The sequence below is a fragment of the Salvelinus alpinus genome, chromosome 8, assembly GCF_045679555.1.
Source record: "Salvelinus alpinus chromosome 8, SLU_Salpinus.1, whole genome shotgun sequence".
In the NCBI taxonomy this organism is placed as follows: Eukaryota; Metazoa; Chordata; class Actinopteri; order Salmoniformes; family Salmonidae; genus Salvelinus; species Salvelinus alpinus.
In genome coordinates, this window is record NC_092093.1 from 45,525,886 (window position 1) to 45,545,292 (window position 19,407).

At 38.9% G+C, this 19,407-nt stretch overlaps 1 protein-coding gene across 1 annotated transcript in view; it reads right to left on the reverse strand.

The window, feature by feature from the left end:
• Positions 1 to 1,546: 1,546 nt before the first annotated feature.
• The window catches only part of LOC139582301 (solute carrier family 22 member 14-like), a 107,736-nt gene continuing 89,875 nt past the window's right edge, over positions 1,547 to 19,407 (reverse strand). The window contains exon 6 of the mRNA XM_071412297.1: positions 1,547 to 1,597. Coding sequence (XP_071268398.1) covers positions 1,547 to 1,597 — 51 coding nt within the window. The remainder of the gene's footprint in view (positions 1,598 to 19,407) is intronic.

A 19,407-nucleotide genomic window follows, 5' to 3' on the forward strand; every position in this document is an offset into this window, starting at 1 on the left:
GGATCTTAACACCCACCATGGATGCCCACTAGATTTGCCTGATATCAGACAAACTAAAGGAAAAGAAAACTCACACCAACTTAAGCAATGGAGTGCAAATATACATGGCGTAAACAAACAGGTGAGACACGCTAAAAGGCTTTCTTTCACAACTTAAAGAGGAAGAGCTAAACAGCAGCATCATTCTTCCAACATCTCTCATACCAACTGAGGCACTGGGCTAGCCACTCTTAAATATCACCTGTTCCAGCACAGGTGAAACTAACGACTGACTAACGACTGACAGGTGCAACACATCCTGACCAACAAGGATGCTTCCAATCAGGGCAAGCCACACCTAAACAGAACCAACCTCCATATCGAAAACGAAATCGAGCAAAACCCCAAAGCCTATAACAGCACCTACTGTATGTTAGCAGCCCTACTGCAGTACGTAGGCTATGCAGACAGTAGGCAGTGTAGAGCAGCGTAGTGCAGTGTCAGGGACTTTCCAGACCAGGTTTCAGTGGGTATGAAGTGCACTCCTTGTACAGACTGTGGCGATTACGCTACTGAAGGCCGCACTTAAACAAGTCTGACCAGACATGCAATATGGACCTATTACAAAAGAGCCTGCTCGCACAACAACAAAAAACACCCTATGCACTTCCCATAAAGGATCTTTAAAATCCCCATTTCAAATTGCCTTTGATTACATGAAAGACAATTTGAAGTCACAAGTCTCTCAGTGTTACTGAAAGACGTGTATTTTCCTAGCAGTATGCAAAGTACTCAATGCAAAGCTAAAGCAGTAAACTTCTGATTATGACCACAATGTCACATGCAAAGGTGAAAAGTTGATACAATAACACTTTGTAAGAAACTGCTCAATACCCAGTAATGCTGTTAATTTCCTCCATTTATTCTCTCCTCAGCTCCGAAACTTCCATGCCGTGCATTCCAAGCTTGGAATGTTCTTATTTTATGTTGCTTTGTCCCAGGAGATACAGAAAGAGGAGGCGGCCATTGTTTTTACCAGGCTGTTAGTAACCCTATAAGGAAGCTCACACACAGGCACACACTCACAGACACAGACACCAGAGGGTGTGACAGGAGACTGAGCCGGTGGAAATCCCCTTATTTAGGGCCTAAATCAGAGGCTTGACTGACTGCAGCAGAGGCCCACTGTGGAGGGAGAGAGGGGACTGCAGCTGCTATTCTCATCTCTCGACTCAGTGGGCATCTGGCTAACCAGGTAGCTGCTCTAGTCTGCTGTGCCCTCATATTATAGTCTGCTGTGGCCTCACAAATTATTGTGCCATCTGTAACTATGTAGTTAAAGGAAAGATTCAGCCATGTAGAATGTAATATTGTTTTTGTGAATCTCTGAGTGATGTTCTATTGATTCCCGAGGTCATGTTATCTTTTCATGTGTATCTGAGCTATTGCTGTTCAAGCAGGCAGAAATTCGGCCAGTATGACATACCTATCTCGAGTAATGTGTAATTTAATAACAGAGGGTCCATCACATTTCTCCTATTTGTCTGCCTCTTCAGTCCAGGGTGCATTACATGGTACCGTTGAGAATGTCAGACTTCACTCTGCGAGGGAGATCGATCTGCAGGTTGAACATGGTGAGATTAAAGACTCATAAATTGATAGTGTAGTTTGTTTAGGCGATTTTACAGCTAACTAGCTATTTCACATGCTGATAATGACTTTGGTATTATTGTGTGTAGCTAAGTTTCCTAGCTAGCTAGCCAGCCAGCCCATAGAGAGAGCATTGCACTGTGGGTTTGGTAGTCGACTTGAGCTGCAGCAGATTTCTACTAAGATTTTCACATTGCTACCAACCTTTATATAATGACAAAATGAAACATTTGTTCTCAAAAAATATTGTTCTCACATTATAGGAATTAGTGGTTTTCGGTGAATTCTTCCTTTAAATCAGCAAGGTTATGAGAGACATAACATACATGAAGGGAACATTTTGACATTTGCCGTATGGTTGATGAGAAACTCCATTTTGCAAATGTACGGTCCCTTACTAGACGTCCGTGAACGTTTGTAAAATTCGCAGACGGCGGCGGGCCGTGCACTGGGGCCAGATCTTTCGGGAAGTCATCGATCGAAGTCTCTCGGACATTCGGTTTCCGTTTTATAAACTTTTCAAATTTTGGTAGTTTTTCCGCTGTCCCGGTAAATCCCACCAGAGGGCGAATGTAATCATATTGCAAAACATCACCAATCACGACGTGGCCTTTTTTCCTAAATGGAAAAGACTTCGAAGATTAAACTTGGTGAGCATAGGTTTGGCATAATGAGCAGTTGGCCCCGAACAAGATGGCGTCGAGGCTTCAACGCTTTTTGAGTTATGGCCATTTTTCTGGGATTAAAGGTCAAAAACGAAAATAGAGCGCTAATTTGACCGCTTCACGTCAAAGTACATGAACCTACGGTGCCAGGAAAAAAAGAACCAGCCATTTATCTATCGTAATTTAAGAGAAATCGTACAATGTACAATTGTTAATTTTCAAAAAAAAATGTTTTTTTCCCAAAAAAGTTACAGATCCAGTTGCAGCGTGTTCAGACAAATCTTTTTCAAGTGGGTTTCGGAGCTCTGCGAGATTTCTGGGATTTTCTGAAATAACACACACTTATTCAACCCTCTGTAAATAAGTCAGTTCTTAAGATAAAGACTTAAAACTCAAAATTCTATAAGAGCCTACCCCAAGGAGGATATGTGTTCACTTTCAGGTTCCTGTGTCAACCCGGAAGTGCCTTAAAATGGTGTCATAGTTGCTGTTTTGAAGGGTTAAAAAAGTCAGATCTTTTCAAAACTTCATATGTGTGATTAGGCAACCCTCATGAACTGTAAATCAGTCATTTCTCCCAACAGATGTCAAAGAAAAGCTCTCTCACACACACACACACACACACACACACACACACACACACACACACACACACACACACACACACACACACACACACACACACACACACACACACACACACACACACACACACACACACACACACACAGCAAGGATGCAGTGACAAAGTGCGGTGCTTAAAGACACTCAGAGCCTGCAATGGCATTACCATAATCTCTAGGCTGTGCCGAGTTCAACGAGATGCTCGGTCTGAGCTCAGCCACCATGAAAAAAGTAGGCCCATAATGAAGCCTGGCCCTAAATTGCAGGTGCTTTTGGGTGACAGCGGGAGAACAGTTACGTTTAGAAGCACAATTCGACCTCAGGAACATTCCTGAGGTCCTCCCGATCTGTGCAAGCCTAACCTTGACCATGTGGCATTAACCCTTAACAGTGAAAAGAAGGTGTTTACATCAAACAGTTTTCAATGACTTCTCTCCCCATAGGAATACATTGCCTGCACCCCTAAATTCAACCTGAAGCCTATGTGGGTTATGAATGCCTTATGAGCCTGTCTTCGATGACAATCCATCAGGCCACTATGAGGTCTACCTGTGTTGATTCTAAGCTTCCTGGAGCAACCGGAAGTGATTAAAATCACCCTAAAAGTGTTTTTCCATACCCAACCCGGAGTTTGAGAGAAATAGTGCATTCAACCCTGTGTAAATCGGTCAGTTCTTAACGTAAACACTTAAAACTCAGGATTCTGTAAAAGCATACCCCAATGAGGATATGTGTTTACTTTTAGCTTCCTGTGCTAACCGGAAGTGCCTTAAAATGGTGTCAAAGGGGCTGTTTCGAAGGGTTAAAAAAGTCAGATCTTTCCAAAACGTCATATGTGTGATTAGGCAACCCTCATGAACCGTAAATCAGTCATTCATCCCATCAGATTTCCAACAAAAACTCAAACACACACACAGCAAGGATGGAGTGACACAGTGTGGGGCTTAGAGCCACACAGATCCTGCAATAGTTAGCTTTGTTCGAACTATTAAAGAACCGTTAGACCTAGAGCTCTGAAACTTTAGAAACTTGTTCTAGAGCTCAGGTCGATAGTGCACGGTGAGTTATGTGGCTCTAGAAGGTTCTCAGACCGAGAAACAGCCTCATACATTCGCAATAACTTGCAATGAAACCGTAGGTGGATTGAAACCGTCTCGGCCCATAGAGACGGACCCCAACGTTTCTGTCCAATAGATCATTCGAGGACCCCGTAGCAACGCCCGGAAAAAGTGGATTTTCAGCACCAATTAAGGTCGCTGCTCGGGCTCCAAATGACCTATCGAGCCGAAACTTGGGATTCGAGGTCGCCTCAGCTAGGCCTACACACAATGTCAGAACTGGACCCGCAGCTAGATAGTAACTATGTGTTATATGTTTTTATTATGGTTTAAACAGAAGGTGCGGTGAATTTTGGGCCTGCTCTGAAATATGTGATAGTTGGCTTCTAAACGAGTTGGAAAAAGTGGGTGTGGTGTCAGTTTGTATCAGTTTGGTGTCAGAATGATATATAATTGACTGATGGACACTGACTTGCTAGTTGACTTTTGTACATTTGCAATATGTTTAAACAGTGAGGTACCATCACAGAAATGACATTCTGAAATCAACGAGCAATGGAGAGGAACCAGAATCACTGCCCGGCCATCCCGAGTTCATCGGGCCAGTCAATTTTGCATTTCTGCAGTTTTTTTGAGCATGTCAAATTCGTGATTGTAAATGCCCATTGAAACATATTGCAAATGCACAGTACATTTGCAATATGATTCAACAGTGAAAAAACATCACCAAATGGACATGATGAAATCAACACAATGAGCGATGGAGAGGAACCACTATCACTGCCCTACCATCCCGAGTTCATCGGGCCAGTCAATTTCGCATTCCTGCAGTATTTTTGAGCAAATTTGTGATGGTAAATGCCCTTTGAAACATATTGCAAATGGACAGCCGTGCACCTGGTGATTGGAATGTGTTAACCAGAAGCACATTTTTAAAATGTTTTTTAATGCCTTTAGGGGGGAGCAAGGGGTCTATGGTTGGGTAGGGAGCACCCCCCCACCCGTGCCCCTTATCATTTTGGACGTTTTTCAAAAAATCTTTATTTTCGACTTTTGACTTCCTATGAAATCATATTGCAAATGGACAAAACATATGCCTTATGGACAAGTAAAAAAATATATATATGATAATCAAATATGACAAAAGTATGTTCATACAGTTGTTATACATGTGTAATTGACAAAAAAATCCAGAAAGCACTTTTTTAAGGGGGTGATAAGTTTTTGATTTTTTTTCTCACATTTTAGACTTTTGACTTCCTATGAAATCATATTACAAATGGACAAAACATATGCCTTATGGACAACTAACAAATAAATAAAAATTATAATACAATTTGACAAAAATATGTTCATACAGTTCTTATACATGTGTAATTGACCAAAAAATCATTTTTTTTTCGAAAAACGGTCCAGAAAGCACTTTTTTAAGGGGGTGATAAGTTTTTGAACAAATTTTCAAATTTTCAACATTTTACTCTTGGGTCTTGACTTGTGTTACCTTTGCAATATGAAAATTTACAGTGGAGCGCACTCGCCATCTATTGGATTTTTGCAGTGTTACACTTGGCATTTGCAATCAGTTTTGAATGAAACGACGTCCAATTGAGTGGTATTGTACATCGTGTATATGTTTCGTACGGTGCCAATAACATCCCATTCATTTTTGTCCATTTCAGGGGGGTGTTCCCTTACATACCTACCTTAAGGGACACCTGGTACGGGAGCCGTATGATCGGTGAAGATTCTCCCATTGCGAATGTACGGTCCCTTACCGCACGTCCGACTTCGTCTCGGAAAATCGCGGACGGCGTCGGGCCGAGGGCGGGGGGGAGCTCTTTCGGGGAGTCATCGAAGAAATCGTCTCGGACGTTCGGTCACCGTTTTATAAAAATAACACATTTTTGACTTGGACTCCGCATTCTCGAAAATTCCCACAAGGGGGAAAATAAATCATATTGCAGGTGCACGAACACGGGGCAAACGAGCGCGGCCTTTTCTCCTAAACGGAAAATATTTCGAAGACGAAACTCGGCGAGCGTAGGTTTGGAGTAAAGGGCAGTTGGCCCCGAACGAGATGGCGTCGAGGCCTCGGCGCTTTTTGAGTTATGGCCATTTTTCTGGGATTAAAGGTCAAAAACGCAAAGTAGGGTGCAATTTGACCGCTTCACGTCAAAGTACATAAGCATACGGTGTCAGGAAAAAAAGAACCAGCCGTTTATCTATCGTAATTTAAGAGAAATCGTACATTGTCCATTTGGTGATGTTCACGAAGAGGATTTTTTCTCTCCAAAAAAATCACAGATCCAGTTGCAGTTTGTTCACACGAACATTTTTAAAGTGGGTCCCGAAGCTCTGCGAGAATTCTGTGATTTTATGTGATTTTATGAAGTAACACACACTCATTTAACCCTCTGTTAATAAGTCAGTTCTTAACATAAAGACTTAAAACTCAATATTAAATAAGAGCCTACCCCAAGGAGGGTATGTGTTCACGTTCAGCTTCCTATGTCAACTGGAAGTACCTTAAAATGGTGCATAGGGTCAGGTTTGAAGGGTAATAAAGGTCAGATCTTTTCAGAACTTCACTTGTGTGATTAGACAACCCTCATGAACTGTAATCAGTCATTTTTCCCAACAGATGTCAAAGAAAAGCTCTCTCACACAAACACACGCACACAAAAAGGAAGGATGGAGTGAAAAAGTACGGTGCTTAAAGACACACAAAGCCTGCAATGGCATGACTATTATCTCCAGGCCGTGCCGAGTTCAACGAGATGCCCCGCTTGACCGTAGCTCACTCGGTCTGAGCGCAGCGACAGTGACAAGAAGACAGAGCAAAATGACCCTTTGACCTCAATGTCAATTTTATTTGCTTTTGGGAGACAGAGAGAGAACCGTTAAGGTTAGAAGCACAATTTGACCTCAGGAATGTTCTTTAGGTCCTCCCGATCTGTGCAAGCCTAACCTTGACCTTGTGGCATTAACCCTTAACAGTTAAAAGAAGGTGTTTACATCAAACACTTTACAATGACATGTCTCCCCATTGGAATACATTGACTGCGCCTCTAAATTCAACCTGAAGCCTATGTGGGTTATGAATGTCTTATGAACCTGTCTTTGATGTCAGTCCATCAGGCCACCATGAGGTCTACCTGTGTCGATTCTAAGCTTCCTGGAGCAACCGGAAGTGATTAAATTCACCCTAAAAGTGTTTTGATTTACATAGCCTGCAATTGTGAAAATCACTGCATTCAAACCAGTGTAGATCAGTCAATTTTTAACATACAGACTTAAAATTCAGGATTCTGTAACAGCATACTCCATTCAAGAAATGTGTTTAATTATAGCTTCCTGTGACCACCGGAAGTGCCTTAAGATGGTGTCATAGATGCAGTATTGAAGGGTTAAAAGGTCAGAACTTTTCAAAACTTCATATATGTGATTAGACAACCCTAATGAAGTGTAAATCAGTCATTTCTCCCAAAAGATGTCAAAGAAAAGCTCTCACACACACACACAGCAGGGATGGAGTGAAAAAGTACGGTGCTTAAAGACACACAAAGCCTGCAATGGCATTACTATTATCTCCAGGCCGTGCCGAGTTCAACGAGATGCCCCGCTTGACCGTAGCTCGCTCGGTCTGAGCGCAGCGACCGTTACAAGAAAATGGACCCAAGTGACCTTTTGACCTCATGTCAATTTTATTTGCTTTTGGGAGACAGAGAGAGAACCGTTAAGGTTAGAAGCACAATTTCACCTCAGGAATGTTCTTAAGGTCCTCCCGATCTGTGCAAGCCTAACCTTGACCGTGTGACATTAACCCTTACCAGTTAAAAGAAGGTGTTTACATCAAACAATTTACAATGACATGTTGCCCCATAGGAATACATTGACTGCACCTCCAAATTCAACCTGAAGCCTATGTGGGTTATGAAGGTCTTATGAACCTGTCTTTGATGTCAGTCCATCAGGCCACCATGAGGTCTACCTGTGTCGATTCTAAGCTTCCTGGAGCAACCGGAAGTGGTTAAAATCACCCTAAAAGTGTTTGCCATACCCAACCTGCAGTTTGAGAGAAATAGTGCATTCAGCCCTATGTAAATCAGTCAATTTTTAACATACAGACTTAAAACTCAGGATTCTGTAAAAGCCTACTCCAATGAGGATATGTGTTTACTGTCAGCTTCCTGTGCAAACCGGAAGTGCCATAATTGGTGTCAAAAGAGCTGTTTCGAAGGGTTAAAAAAGTTAAATCTTTCCAAAACTTCATATTTGTGATTAGGCAACCTTCCTGAACTGTAAATCAGTCATTAGTCCCATCAGATTTCAAAGAAAAATTTACACACCCAAACAGAAATGATGGAGGGACACACTGAGGGGCTAAGAGGCAGACAGTGCCTGCGGTAGTTACTTTTGTTCCAACTTTTAAAGAACCGTCAGACCTAGAGTTCTGAAAATTTACAAACCTGTTCTAGACCTCAGGTCGATTGTGCACGGTGAATTATGTGGCTCTAGAAGGTTCTCGGATCGATAAAAAGCATCGTGTATTTGCCATGTTTTCAATTCATTTTGAGCTCAACGAAACTGGCGACATTTAGAAAAGTCCCAGAGTCTCAAGATTAGGTGCATTGAAACCGGCTCGGCCCATAGAGACAGACCCCAACAAGCCTGTTCGATTTTGTATTTCTAAAGTATTTAAAGAATTTAAAGAATGCACGTTACATTTGCAATATGATTCAACACATCATATTGCAAAAGTAACAGTGTGTGTTATGTTTGCAATATGATTCAACATATCATATTGCAAACGTAACAGTGTGTGTTACATTTGCAATATGATGTGTTGAATCATATTGCAAACGTAACAGTGTGTGTTACTTTTGCAATATGATGTGTTGAATCATATTGCAAATGTAACGTGCATTCTTTAAATAAACCCTATGTGGGTTATGAATGTCTTATGAACCAGTCTTCAATGACAATCCATCAAGCCACTATGAGGTCTACCTGTGTCGATTCTAAGCTTCCTGGAGCAACCGGAAGTGATAAAATCACCCTAAAAGTGTTTTGCCATACCCAACCAGCAGTTTGTGATATATAGTGCATTCAACCCTGTGTAAATCAGTCAGTTCTTAACGTATAGACTTAAAACTCAGGATTCCCTAAGAGCATACCCCGATCAGGATATCTCTTTACTTATAGCTTCCTGTGACAACCGGAAGTGCCTTAAAATGGGGTCATAGGTGCTGTTTCGAAGGGTTAAAAAAGTCAGATCTTTCCAAAACTTTAAGTGTGTGATTAGGCAACCTTCATGAACTGTAAATCAGTCATTTCTCTAAACAGATGTCAAAGAAAAGCTCACACACACACACAAGTCCAAACTGTTCGTGCACCTGGTATTTTTTTGGGGTTACCAGGTGCCATTTTTCAAGATGGTTGAAATTGCGTTTAGGGGGCATCCAGACTTCAATACCCGCTCTGGGAGCACTATTCTACGGACAAAAATCAATGGGTGTTGGCCTGAGTGATTTATGGAGGTTTTCCAAAAAACTCTAAAAATATTCCAAGTCTAAACCTTTCGTGCACCTGGTATTTTTTTGGGGTTACCAGGTGCTAATACTCAAGACGGTTGAAATTGCTTTTAGGGGGCATCCAGAATCCATACCCGCTCTGGGAGCACTATTCTACGGACAAAAATCAATGGGTGTTGGCCTGAGTGATTTATGGAGGTTTTCCAAAAACGTCAGAAAATATTCTGTTTTTTTTTCTGGAAAATATTTTATGTTTTTTCTTCTCGAGTCAATGGCCTGAGTGATTTATGGAGTTTTTCCAAAAAACTCTACAAATATTCTAAGTCCAAACTTTTCGTGCACCTGGTATTTTTTTTGGGTTACCAGGTGCCAATACTCAAGACGGTTGAAATTGCTTTTAGGGGGCATCCAGACTTCCATACCCGCTCTGGGAGCACTATTCTACGGACCAAAATCAATGGGGGCTGGCCTGAGTGATTTATGGAGGTTTTCCAAAAAAGTCAGAAAATATTCTGTTTTTTCTTCTGGAAAATATTTTATGTTTTTTCTTCTCGAATCAATGGGGTCCGGCCTGAGTGATTTATGGAGGTTTCCAAACAAAGTAAAAAAATATTCAATGTTTCATGTTTTGGGTTACCAGGCGTCATTTTTCAAAACGGTTTTAAATGCTTTTAGGTGTCATCCAGACGTCCATGCCCGCTATGGGAGCACTATACTACGGCCCCAAATCAATGGGTGCTGGCCTGAGTGGTTTGGGGGGGTGATAAGTTTTTTCTAATTTATTCACATTTTTGACTTCATATTAAATCAGATTGCAAATGCACAAAACATATTCCTTAAGTACAAGTAAACATTTCACAAAAAATTATGATAATAAAATGTGAATAAAGTATTTTCATACAGTTCTTATACATGTGTAATTGACGTAAAAATCGAAAGAATTTCAAAAAACGGTCCAGAAAGCACTTTTTTAAATGGAATATATTTTTTCCACATTTTTAACATTTTTGACTTTTAACTTTTGACTTTTGACTTCCTATGAAATCACATTCCAAATGCATAAAACATATTCCTTAAGTACAAGTAAACATTTATAAAAAATTATGATAATAAAATGTGACTAAAGTATTTTCATACAGTTCTTATACATGTGTAATTGACATAAAAATTGAAATAATTTCGAAAAACGGTCCCGAAAGCACTTTTTTAAAGGGGGTGATACATTTTTTCCAAATATTTGACATTTTTGACTTTTGACTTTTGACTTCCTATGAAATCACATTCCAAATGCACAAAACATATTCCTTAAGTCCAAATAAAAATGTCCAAAAAATTATGTTAATAAAATTTGACAAAAGTATTTTCATACAGTTCTTACACATGTGTAATTGACATAAAAATCGAAAGAATTTCGAAAAACGGTCCAGAAAGCACTTTTTTAAAGGGGGTGATACGTTTTTTCCAAATTTTTGACATTTTTGACTTTTGACTTTTGACTTCCTATGAAATCACTTTCCAAATGCACAAAACATATTCCTTAAGTCCAAATAAAAATGTCCAAAAAATTATGTTAATAAAATTTGACAAAAGTATTTTCATACAGTTCTTACACATGTGTAATTGACATAAAAATCGAAAGAATTTCGAAAAACGGTCCAGAAAGCACTTTTTTAAGGGGGTGATAAGTTTTAGCCAAAACTTTCAAAATTTCAAAATTTGGCTCTTGGGTCTTGACTTGCGTTACAGTAAGCCTATGAAAAATTAAGATAGAACTCACTCGCCCACTATAGGATTTTTGGGGTGTTACACAGCTCATATACAATATGGCATTTGCCATCAACTTTGGATGAAACACCGCCAGAAAGAGTGTACTTTTCCATCGTGTATATGGTTCGCTCTCTGCCAATAAGTTGCCATGTTATTTTGTACAATTGAGGGGGGAGTTCCCTTACAATATGAAATTGTCCATACATGCGCTCCTCCTTAGCACAGAACAATGCAATAGTTTTTCAACATTCAGAGCTTTTGTGTATTTATTCTGGCTAGTAGGCTAGCTGCATGGGAAATTGTTGCTAATGATGTATTTGTCAGAAGTCATTGTAATTGTCCATTTTTTCCCACAAGGCTGAAATATGTGCCCTCGCTTTGAAATGTTAGCAAGGTTTGTTTGTCTTTCATCCAACTATCTGTGCTAAAAAGTGATGGCTACAGTATATGTAATTTCTTCCCCTTTTTGAGTGACCCAAAGTTCAAGCTGCTTATCTAATTGGTGAAAATGCAATGTCTGTTTATCAGACTCACTTTGACTCTATATGGTGTACCAAGAGTTGTTCCTTCGCTTACGGCCTTACCTACCTGAATACACCCCTTTTTGGAAGTTTCAGGAAGTGAGTGAGCAGCAGGTGTTGGATTGTTTGTAGAGAGAAAATCGTTTTTGGTTTTGCTGGTTTATATACTTTAAGTTTGGAAGTTTGTGTGGGGAGTTTAGCTTATTTTCTTTGTAAATATTTGCGTTTTTATCCCCCAACGGCGTGAGCTGTTTGGGGGATTCTAAGTAAAATAACTGGACGGATACAATGGCTTCGACATCAAGAATAACAACAACAATGAGAATGGACAACGGAGAAAAAAGAGCGTCGAATGAAGAGTTGAGGAGAAGAAAATATGAGAAAGAATTGACGGTGAACGTGGAAGTTATTGGAGAAGAAAAAATAACAACGATGGAATTGCTGAGAGGAATAAAAGAAGTATGTGGAATGATATTGGGATGTAGAATGAAGGACAGAAATAAGTACGAAATAACCATGTCACACGCGAAAGGAAAAGAAAGACTACTAGACGGGCTAAAAATAAAGAGCTGTCAAATAATGGCGAAAGAACTGGGAAATGATGAACTTGTGGTGTCCTTTTTGAACCTGCCGGCATATATTACGGATGAGGAAATACATGACAAATTACAAGGATGGAATGTGAACGCAACAACACCAATCAAGAGGAGGATGTGGCCAGGAACGGACATTGTGGACGGGACGAGATTTTGTAAGGTGAAGTTTACGGACAGTGTGCAATCATTACCTTACTCAACCAAATTCAATACTGTAGAAGGATTTGAATATTTCCGAGTGATCCACGATAACCAAGTTAAGGTATGTAGACTATGTATTCAACCGGGACACATACTCAAAGAATGTCCAGAATTTGTATGTCATAAATGTGGTGAACAAGGACATTATGCCAGAGAATGTTCGAACATCGGTGATATGTGTAGAAGGTGTGACAGACCTAAGGACAGACGTAAATGTAAGAAGGAAAATGATGTCTTATTTCTGCAAACACTGGACCTCATTACTGAAGAAGAGGTTGAGAGGAGTGAGACTATGGAGGGGGAGGAAGAGAGTGATATGGAAAGTGTGTCGCAGGTGATTCCAGAGACAGCTTTAGATATGCTTGGAGAGTATGTAATGCCTTCTGGCAGTACTCGAGACGCAGTCTTGGTCTCTGCTGCTGACAAGGTGGAGCAGCAGCACATGATTGGTGAATTGGATACACAGGTAGAGATGGTGCAAGGTGCTTCTCAGGTGCCTGAACCAGCTTTAAACCTGTGTGAAAATGAAACCAAGGAGAGGGCTGGGTCCACTGGAGTTGATGGCACTGTTAAAGAATGTTTTACAAAAGGCTTGGATGTTGCTCCCCTTACAAGTACAAGTCAGGAGTCAGACGAAGAAATAGATATTGAAGATTTTCAGCGGTTTGCTAGAAATAAGAGATCATTAGTGAAAGCTAAGGAGGTGACGGGATCTGGAAAAAAGAAAAAGTCTATTTTGAAATGACATGTTTGTTTTTGGCTATATTTCTGCATATATTAACAATGATTAGAGTTGCATCACTAAATGGCAACAGTTTAAGAAATATGAACAAATTGGAGCAGGTTTTGGTGTCTGTTGAAACGGACATGTGGTGTTTTCAAGAGACTAATTGGACGGACGCCAAAATGCTGGAGATTAAGAGCAAATGGTCTGAGCTCATTTTTTGTAGTCACGGAAGTGATAAAACATGTGGAGTGGCTATTTTGGTAAAAAATGATGTGGTTAAAAATGTCAAGCAGGTATATGCAGATAATCAGGGAAGAATTATTGTTATTGAGTTTGAAGTGCAAAATGTCATTTTTCGTCTAATTAATGTTTATGCTTCGAATATTGAAGCGGAAAGGAGAGATATGTTTAATAACCTAAGAACACTGTGTTCAGAGAACTGTATACTAGTAGGAGATTTTAACGTGAAGTGTACTAGAATGGATGTCTCGAGAAGTGATAGTTTCAGACATGATTCGTCTAGGAATGCTTTATGGGAATTAATGAATAAGGAAAATCTTGTAGATATATGGAGGGCTGAAAATTTAAATAGAAGAGAGTTTTCGAGAAGGCAGGTGGTGTTAAATGAACTAAAACAAAGTAGAATTGATTTATGTTTAGCAAAGGTAGATGTGGTACAGCAGGTTCAGAAGATGACATATAATTTTACAGCATACAGTGATCATGCAGTAATGTCATTTCAGATAGGTTCTGCTGTGGAGATGAGGGGGGGAGGTGTCTGGTGTTTAAATGCCAGTCTGTTAAAGGAAGAAAGTTATATAAAGGAAATTGTTGAATGTATCGAGGATGAAATGTCTAATGTACTGTTAAAAGAGAATGTGTGTTTATGGTGGGAGGAAGTGAAAGTTAAAGTAAAAAACAGGAGTATTAGGTACTCTAAAAATCGTAACCGTTTAGATAAGCAGAAAGAAAAAATGCTTAGAAATAGGATGTTACATGAACTTGAAAAGGCTGATGCTGATCCAGACTATGATGTTGTGAACTATTTGAAAATCCAGGCAGAGCTAGGGTTTTATGAAAAAAAGAAATGTTTAGGGGCTATTGTTAGGAGTAAGGCACAGTACGCCTTGGAGGGAGAGAAATGTACTTCCTTTTTTCTGGGGCTTGAAAAACGAAAGCAATTTAAGAGTTATATTGTAGAATTAGAAAATGAAAAAGGTGTAAAGGTAAATTATTTTGTTGACATCTTAGATTCAGTTGAATCCTTTTACAGAAATCTTTATAAAAAGAATGATGTGGACAAAGTGTGTGTTGCAAAAGTGTTGGAGAAAATCAGTGCCAAAGTATCTCAGGCAGATAGAATGATGTGTGATGAAGAGATTTCAATTGTGGAAATCAAGAAAGCAATTGAGAACACTCAAGGAAATAAAAGTCCAGGTTTGGATGGTTTAACAAATGAATTCTATAAAGCTTTTGTGGATATTTTGGCACCCATTTTATTGAAGGTTTTTCAGTATATGGAAGAGAATAAGGAAATCCCTGAGTCTATGTCAATTGGTATGTTAACCATCTTGTTTAAAAATAGAGGCAGTAGGTTAAAGTTAGAAAATTATAGGCCTATTAGTCTTCTGAATTCAGATGATAAAATACTGACTAAAGTTTTGGCTAATAGGATGAAAATGGTGATTGGAAGTATTATTACATCAACACAAGCCTACGGAATACCCGGAAGAGATGTTGCCGATGTAATTTGTACAATTAGAGATGTTGTTAATCAAATGAAAAATGAAGGTGGTATAGTTTTAAGTTTAGATTTTAAGAAAGCTTTTGATAAAGTGGAACATAGTTTTCTACTACAGACTTTGGAGAGGTTTGGTTTTGGGCCAAAATTTGTATCTTGGATTAACTTGTTGTATAGTGGAGCAAAAAGTTGTGTTAAATGTAACGGAGTGTTAACAGATACTTTCCCTATAGAGAGGTCAGTAAGGCAGGGTTGTCCTTTGTCAGCTCTGTTGTACAGTGTTTCTACGGAACCTTTAGCTGTTTTAATACTTGGAGACAAAGAGGTGAGGGGTGTTGGAATCCCAGGTGGTGGTGTCAGTGTTATACATCAGTACGCTGATGACACTACTTTTACTGTGAAGGATGTAGGTAGCATTGAAAGCATTATGAAAATCATAGATATCTATTGTAAGGCATCGGGGGCTGAAGTTAATATAGAGAAGACGGAAATTATGTTCTTTTGGGATATCAATGCAAATAAGTGTGAGATTCCATTTAAGGTAGCTAAGGATTTTATGAAGGTGCTGGGAGTACATATTGGTGTAGAGGAGAAAGAGGCAAGGGATATAACTTGGACAGGGATCCTCAATAAAATCAAGCAAACTTTGAATTTCTGGAAAAATAGAAAATTAAAGTTAAAAGGTCAAATAATTGTAGTAAATGCTTTGGTATCATCTAAACTTGTGTATGTTTTGGGAGTTCTAGACATGCCAGAGTGGGTTCTAAATGAATTGAATAATGTGGTGTCTAATTTTATATGGGATGGTAAAGGTGTTAGAATTGCGCAGAAAACATTGATAGCAGACTATGATGATGGAGGTTTAAAACTTGTAGATTTTGATGTTAAAAGAAAAGCTATTAGGATAAAAATAGTAAAGAAATATTTGTATGACAGCTTAGATTATGGCTGGAAACATTTTTTCAAAGTCTATTTGGATGAGAGTGGTGGATGTGAAGATAATGGTTTGTTGATGGGTCTTAAAAGGAAAATGTGTGAAAAGGTACCAGATTTTTATAAAGAAGTGTTAAATGCATGGGCAGAGTTGTTGCCTAATGTGTATTATGAGTGTGGGCATATTGACCTAATTATGAATCATCCTGTTTTTCTGAATGAGAAACTTAAGTACAAAGAAAAGGTGTTATATAGTGAAGTATTCATGAGTGCAGGTCTTAGACAAATAAAAGATTACACATGAGGTAATTCCAGGTTTTTTTCCTGAGGAAGCTATTTTTGATACCATCCATGAATGGGATGTAGAGGTGGGTAGGGGAACAGTGAGAAATATGTATGAGAAGATAAAAGAAAATATACCAAGTAAATGGGTGGATTTAATAAATAGTGAAGTGTTTAGGGAAGATTTATTTGTCTTTCCTAATTTGTTTATTGGTAACAGTAAGGAGAAGGCTCATTTATCTAGTATCCCAGTGAAAAGATTCTATAAAATAATGGTAGAGAAAAATGTGAAAAGGCCAGCTGCGGAGAAAGTTTGGAAAGGAATTTTTCCGACTTTGGACGTAAAAAAGATATGGAAAACTTTAAATGTAAAATATAATAGTATGGAATGTGAAAGTAACGCTTTTAAAATAAGGCATAATCGTATATATACAAAAGTGGTTTTACATCAAATCAATAGGGAAATAAAAAGAGAATGTGACTTATCACCGGAAAATGTAATGCATTTGTTTGTGGAATGTAAGGAGTTAAAAGATTTATTTTGTAAAGTAAAGGGAATGATTCATAGAAACTGGGGGGGTGATATTTTGAAAAAATATGTGTGGGATGAATTGGTGTTATTTGGCGTGTCTGGTAAATGTGAGGGTGTTAATGTGGGTTTGTTGAATGTTGTTTTGAGTTTCTTGCGGTATGCTATTTTTTGTAGGAGGAATTATGCTTTTTTTGAGGGGAAGAAGGTAAGGGTGTGGGATATTTTTGTAGTATTGTTAAAGAAGCATATAGATATGTTTTATTGTTATGGAAAGGAATGTTTTGATGAAGCTTTTGTGGAGGGGAGTGGGTTGATTTCAAACGTGGATGGTGGAAGAATCACTTATAATTTTTGAAAGTATTGGTATGTTTATTAATTTATTGGTTTTCAAAGTTGTTCGGGAGTTGATTTCAACATGCCTGTTTTGTGAGATTGGAATTTATGTTAGGCTTTTATTAGTTTTTGTTGTATTTTATTTATTTGAGTTCTTTGATTTGATAGGGGGTGAATTGTTCACCTGCCTATGTTAGTCTCGGTTTTTGTGTATTGTACATTTGATAAAATATTGTAATTGAAACTTTTTATAAAAATTAAAAAATTAAAAAAATACACCCGATCTCGTCTGATCTCGGATGCTAAGCAGGGTCGGGCCTGGTTAGTACTTGGATGGGAGACTGCCTGGGAATACCAGGTGCTGTAAGCATTTTGTCCACTAGGGTGTGCTCTTGCATTATTTAATCAGCAACACTGCCTTGTAGTAAGCGTTTGATGCTGAATTGACTAAATTCAGCTTATATGGGCTAGTCTCCCCTGCACTTTTAATACGATCAAAGTTCCTTGTGTTGTCAGGGAGCAACTGCCTTTTATTTATAAGACAAATAAGAATATTGTTACTGAATGCAGCTTGTGTGTGCTTTGTGCTCCCTCGCCCTGTTCAAATGATCAGAGGAATTAATGCTGGTGAGGAGAGGAACTGGACTGATGTCTGATGGCCCTGTGTTTTCCATGGTGGAATTACAACCCTTCTTTTACGGAGTAAATCAAAAGCACAAGAGAATGTGAGATGTTATCGATAATAAATCAATTGGTTTCATGCATTTGTCTGTGTGTGTGTCTGAATGTGATTGTATTTCGTCATATCGCATACATTTGTGATATCAGACAGGTTAATTAAGATATTAAAAAGTCATTGGTGATTTTTTCTACAGTGTTGCATGATGGGAATCTAGTGGTTCACTGATATAATCTAGTAAACAAAATAAACAACTTTTTCACTACTCTGTCTGCAAGTGCATTCCTAAACGGAATTTCACGCAGGTCGAAGTGATGTGATATTATCAGAACACAAAGTGGTTACCGTTAGACGAAAATGTTGGCACTGGAGAGACTTGCCCTCCACCGATGTGTATAAGCCATACTTACCTGACAAGGGAGCTACTGTGATCAAGAAGGGGACCAATCAAAAGGTGGAAACATTTGTTTGTAGCTAAACATTGTTGGCATTTTGTGGAAACATCATGTTGCGAAATGCAGCATGGTATTTATGCCACGCTGGTACTTCAATCAAGAGATAGTTGAGAAGCCGCTCTAACCACACCCCCAGTCATGATGTGTCATACGCGCCCCATGCGCTTACAATATGAATTTGTCCATACATGCGCTCCTCCTTAGCACAGAACAATGCAATAGTTTTTCAACATTCAGAGCTTTTGTGAATTTATTGAATTTATTCTGGCTAGTAGGCTAGCTAGTATAATACAGGCCTGGTCTATTTTTATACATGCCAGGTCTATTATAATTCAGGCCAGGTCTATTTTAATACAGGCCAGGTCTATTATAAAACAGTTCAGGTCTATTATAAGACAGACCAGGTCTATTATAATACAGGTCAGGTCTACATGCCAGGTCTAGTATAATACAGGCCAGGTCTATTATAATACAGGTCAGGTCTATTAAAATACAGGCCAGGTATATTATAATGCAGGTCCGGTCTATTATAATACAGACCAGGTCTAGTATAATACAGGCCTGGTCTATTTTTATACATGCCACGTCTATTATAATACAAACCAGGTCTATTATAATACAGACCAGGTCTATTATAATACAGGCCAGGTCTATTATAATACAGGCCATGTCTATTATAATACAGGCCAGGTCTATTATTAAACAGGCCAGGTCTACAGGCCAGGTCTAGTATAATACACACCCGGTCTATTATAGTACAGGTAAGGTCTACAGGCCAGGTATATTATTATACAGGCAATGTCTATTATAATACAGGCCAGGTATATTATAATACAGACCAGGTATATTATAATACAGGCCAGGTCTATTATAATACAGACCAGGTCCATTATATTACAGGCCAAGTCTATTATAATACAGGCAAGGTATATTATAATACAGGTCAGGCTTACAGGTCAGGTATATTATTGTACAGGCCAGGTCTACAGGCCAGGTCTAGTATAATACAGGACAGGTATATTATAATACAGACCAGGTCTAGTATAATACAGGCCTGGTCTATTTTTATACATGCCATTTCTATTATAACACAGGTCAGGCTTACAGGTCAGGTATATACTTTCATTAGA